This window comes from Miniopterus schreibersii (genome assembly GCF_964146895.1).
Source record: "Miniopterus schreibersii genome assembly, chromosome: 13".
Taxonomy (NCBI): domain Eukaryota; kingdom Metazoa; phylum Chordata; class Mammalia; order Chiroptera; family Miniopteridae; genus Miniopterus; species Miniopterus schreibersii.
This window is the reverse complement of record NC_138113.1, coordinates 56,186-60,231: the sequence shown is the minus strand read 5'-3', so window position 1 is coordinate 60,231 and position 4,046 is coordinate 56,186. Positions and strand designations below refer to the sequence as shown.

The window sequence follows — 4,046 nt, the reverse complement described above, 5'->3', positions numbered from 1 at the left end:
ATGTTGATCTTTCAGTAACTAGCATGGGCTGCAATGGTGTCTCATGCGTGGTGAGGAGATGATGTGTGGGAAACAGCCCCTGACATATAAGACTTTAACAATGTATTATGTCTTATACACTCTTTTACAGTTGTGGGCATGTGTAACAGTTTACCCTTGTACTGTTGTTAGTTGTATTATTTTCCACACGAACAGCTGTAAGCCTGCTTTTGCCCACTCTTCTGTATACGTCTCCTAGCCGTTTACCTAGAGGGGCTGTCCGCTTTCCCATGAACCCCGAGTCAACGTGGCCAGTCTGGTTCTCAGGAGGCCTGGCTGGCGTTTTGTACTTTTCTCTCCCTGACTATGGGATTTGGCCTCACAGGGACTAAGGTCTCCAGGCCCATGTGGCACAACCCTGCTGCTGTTTATCAGTGGTTGGTGGAGGTTTGGCACCGTGAGTCAAGTTCATTCAGTTCATTCAGCAGCTGCACCTGCTGACTCACCATCAGCCCCTTTGGTGCCCACGGGCACTCAGATGCTTTTCTGGAGACCACGGACCCCAGACCTAAGGCACCTCATGCCTGTCTCCCAAGGGCTGCTGTGCTGCCCATCAGGAGGAGAAGTCAACCGCAACTCTGAAAGGTCTGCATGCCCTGGAGTTGGCCTTAACACAGGAGATAAGGTGGACAGTGCACCCTGGCAGATGTTTTCAGTTCTACATCCAGCTTTTAGAAGTAGTGGAATTTTGGAAATATTTTCTCTTACACTTTCAGCGTTCCTAGGCTGATCCACTGTCTGTGAACCCCGTGGTTTCTTGTTGCCTTGGTTACAGTAAAAACAGCAGTTATTCTGGGCATTTGGTCAGGTTTCGTCCAAATCCACTGAGCCTCGCCCAGCCTGCCCTCTCAGTGGGCTCGGGTCTGGGTCTGGGTCAGGGGCAAGGCCGGCCAGTCACTGAGCCTGAACCTGAACCGGGTCCCTGTGGGTTCCTTCCACGCAGCACAGACTCCCTTCCACATGCGCTTTCTTCCATTTGTATCCGTTTCCTTTCCGATAATCAAGATCTGGGCGCAGGTAGAGGGAGACTCAGGAAACTGAAGGCAAGTTTCCAAACACCCTGCGGTCACCGCCACGATTCTAAGACGTGAGACACCTGCCCGGGGGTGGGGTGGGGATCCCTTTCCTTCCGCCCTCCCCTCCCCCTCCGGAAGTGCCGGCCTCGGCGGGTCCCAGGGCCCTCCGGGGGCGCAGGAGCCCAGACACCTGGGGCTGAGCAGCTCGGTCCCTCCCGCTCCCGGGGGAAGGGCGAGCAGGACTCGGCTTCCGAGGCGGGCGGGGGCGGGGGCGGGGGCGGGGGCGGGGGCGGGGGCGGGGCGCGAGCCTCTCCCGAAGCGAGACCGCGAGGGCGGCGCCAGAAGCAGTGGGCGAGTCCCGGCGACGCTCCAATCGCGGCGCGCCCCTGCCGGTGTTCCCGGAGTTCGGACCTGGGCGGGCAGGGACGCGGGTCCCCACCCTGCGTGGACTTCGGAACTGGTCCCAGACAGACGTGCGCCGCGGCCGCAGCCTTTCCGGACCCGAGCCCCAGCGGGATGCGCGCTGCCCGGCCCGGACGCACCCCCGATGGAGCGGCAGCTGCCCCCGGACCAGGACGCGGCGCGGCCCGCGCGCACGAGCGCGGTGGAGAGGCTGGCGGCGGACCGCGCCAAGTACGTGCGGGCTCGGCCAGGGACAGCCTGGAGCTCGGCTTCCGAGGGTAGCAGCCCCGCGGCGGGCCAAGGGCAGGCGGGCGACCCTCGGCCCCCGGCCCGCGCCCCCGGGGCCGTGGCGCGCAGGGCAATAGCGCGGAGGCCGCTGAGGCCGGACTCGCTGGTCATCTACCGGCAGAAGTGCGAGTTCACGCGCGGGCAGGACACCGACAGCTTCAGGGGCGGCCTGGTGAGGAAGCTCTTCCCCGGGCCGGGCAAGGACAAGACGGCGGTGCCCCCTGAGACGTCCCCAGCGGGAGAGGAGGGCAGGGCCAGGGGCGAGGAGGTGGTGCCAACCAAGCCTGGCCCCACCGTGGCCCCTGCGCCCCCCGCGCGCCCCAGCGTCCCAGCTGCTCCCTCGATGCCCTCAGCGTGCCCTACAGTCCCAGCTGCTCCCCCAACGCCTGCAGCGCACCCCAAAGCCGCTCCCCCGACGCCCGCAGCGTGCCCCAGAGTCCCGGCCGCTCCCCCAACGTCCTCAGCGCGCCCCAAAGCCGCTCCCCCGACGCCTGCAGCGCACCCCAAAGCCGCTCCCCCGACGCCCGCAGCGTGCCCCAGAGTCCCAGCCGCTCCCCCAACGTCCTCAGCGCACCCCAAAGCCGCTCCCCCGACGCCCGCAGCGTGCCCCAGAGTCCCAGCTGCTCCCCCAACGCCTGCAGCGCACCCCAAAGCCGCTCCCCCGACGCCCGCAGCGTGCCCCAGAGTCCTGGCCGCTCCCCCAACGTCCTCGGCGCGCCCCAAAGCCGCTCCCCCGACGCCCGCAGCGTGTCCCAGAGTCCTGGCCGCTCCCCCAACGTCCTCGGCGCGCCCCAAAGCCGCTCCCCCGACGCCTGCAGCGCGCCCCAGAGGCCCGGCCTCGCGGGGGAGCCCGGAGCTGCGAGCGGCCAGGCGCAGGGGGCTGCAGCGCTCGCAGTCGGACCTCAGCTCCCGCTTCTCCATGTCCGCGGCCGAGTTCGACGCCTTCTTCCAGCTGTGCGGCCTGGAGCCCGAGGTGGTGGAGGCGCTGGGGAGGGAGAACTTCTCCGTGGGGTCTGACCGCGTGGCCCTCAAGGTCCGCAGCGTGAGCGTCGCCACCTCCGACAGCGGCTTCTCCCGGCGCAGCGGCGGCGACGAGGGGCTGCAGGAGGAGGCGCTGACGGAGCAGGTGCCCAGCACCACCTCGGTGGTGGAGAGGAACGCGCGCATCATCAAGTGGCTGTACACCTGCCGCAAGGCCAAGGAGACCCCGGCGCCGCGGCTGCAGGGCCCCGCGTGACCGCCGCGCCCCGAGGCAGGGACCCGGGGGTGAGCCGGTCCGCGAGCCGGGAGGGCCCCGAGAGTGTCGGGGGCTGGGGCAGGGCCCTAACGGCAGCGCGGGCCCCAGAGATGGAGACGCGGAGTCTCGCGCGCGACAGTTTAGGTTCCGCGGGCCCAGCGCCCTTTCTTTCGGATGTGCCGCTTCTGGCTGCTTGGAAACGCGATTCTGATGTTAACACCATCCCAGATGGCTTATTACTGTGAAAACAGGCAAAACTGGAATTATAATATGCTGTCAGAAAGCGTTTTTACACCCCTGCTGCTACTATTTTTTGCACTGAAAATAGCCCGAGAGCCCTAGTGTCTGTGTGACTTGACCCGTGGGCGCCCTGAGGTCTGGTCCCAGCTGACTGTCCCGGGAGGGTGGGCCATGCGCATGTCCTGGAGGCCTTTCCCAGCCCCTCTGCACGGTGTTGTCAGCAGTTTGGCATTTATTTAGCTGGAAAATCTCTGTTTGGCTAAATATATTTTACAGTTTTGAGAGCTGTCTAAGGAGCGTCACTGGAGCAGCATAGTACACAGGGAGGGGCTTCGGGAGTTGAACTGGGCCCTGGACCGGATTGTCTGTAGTGTCTCTGAGCCCGCGTGGCTGTGAGTCTATAGCTTATTTGCCTCTGATGACCACACAAGAGATACCCTTCTTGCCCTTGGACACCAGTAGCACAAGGTGGATCTCTTCTTTTCCACTGAGGAGCTAAGGAACATTGGTCCTCACTGTCACCTGCATCTCTCCTTCCAGGCACATGTGGGGAGGGCATTTCCAGGGACAGTGAAGGGAGAGGAGGCCATACCTTTTCACAGTTCTCTTAGGAGAACCAATAATTTAAATATTGCAGTATCTTTTCTTACCCTTCCATGACAACTTGCTGTAATTTTATTTTTTTAAAAAATCATGTGATGAAAGTATTTTGTCTGCCCTCGACCGTAAACTAATTGAAGGCACAGTGTCAGTGTTTAGGGTGCTGGGGGAGCTGCTGCAGACTTGTGTGTCCACGGCTCACCTGTGTGTGAGGACTGAAAAGA

The 4,046-nt window shown here is 63.0% G+C and overlaps 1 protein-coding gene across 1 annotated transcript; it reads left to right on the top strand.

Annotated features, from left to right (window-relative positions):
* Positions 1–1,527: 1,527 nt before the first annotated feature.
* On the top strand, positions 1,528–2,987 carry FAM110C (family with sequence similarity 110 member C). Its single transcript, XM_081156295.1, has one exon. The coding sequence runs from the start codon at positions 1,603–1,605 to the stop codon at positions 2,980–2,982; it is 1,380 nt and encodes a 459-aa protein (XP_081012421.1). The 5' UTR covers positions 1,528–1,602; the 3' UTR covers positions 2,983–2,987.
* Positions 2,988–4,046: the final 1,059 nt, after the last annotated feature.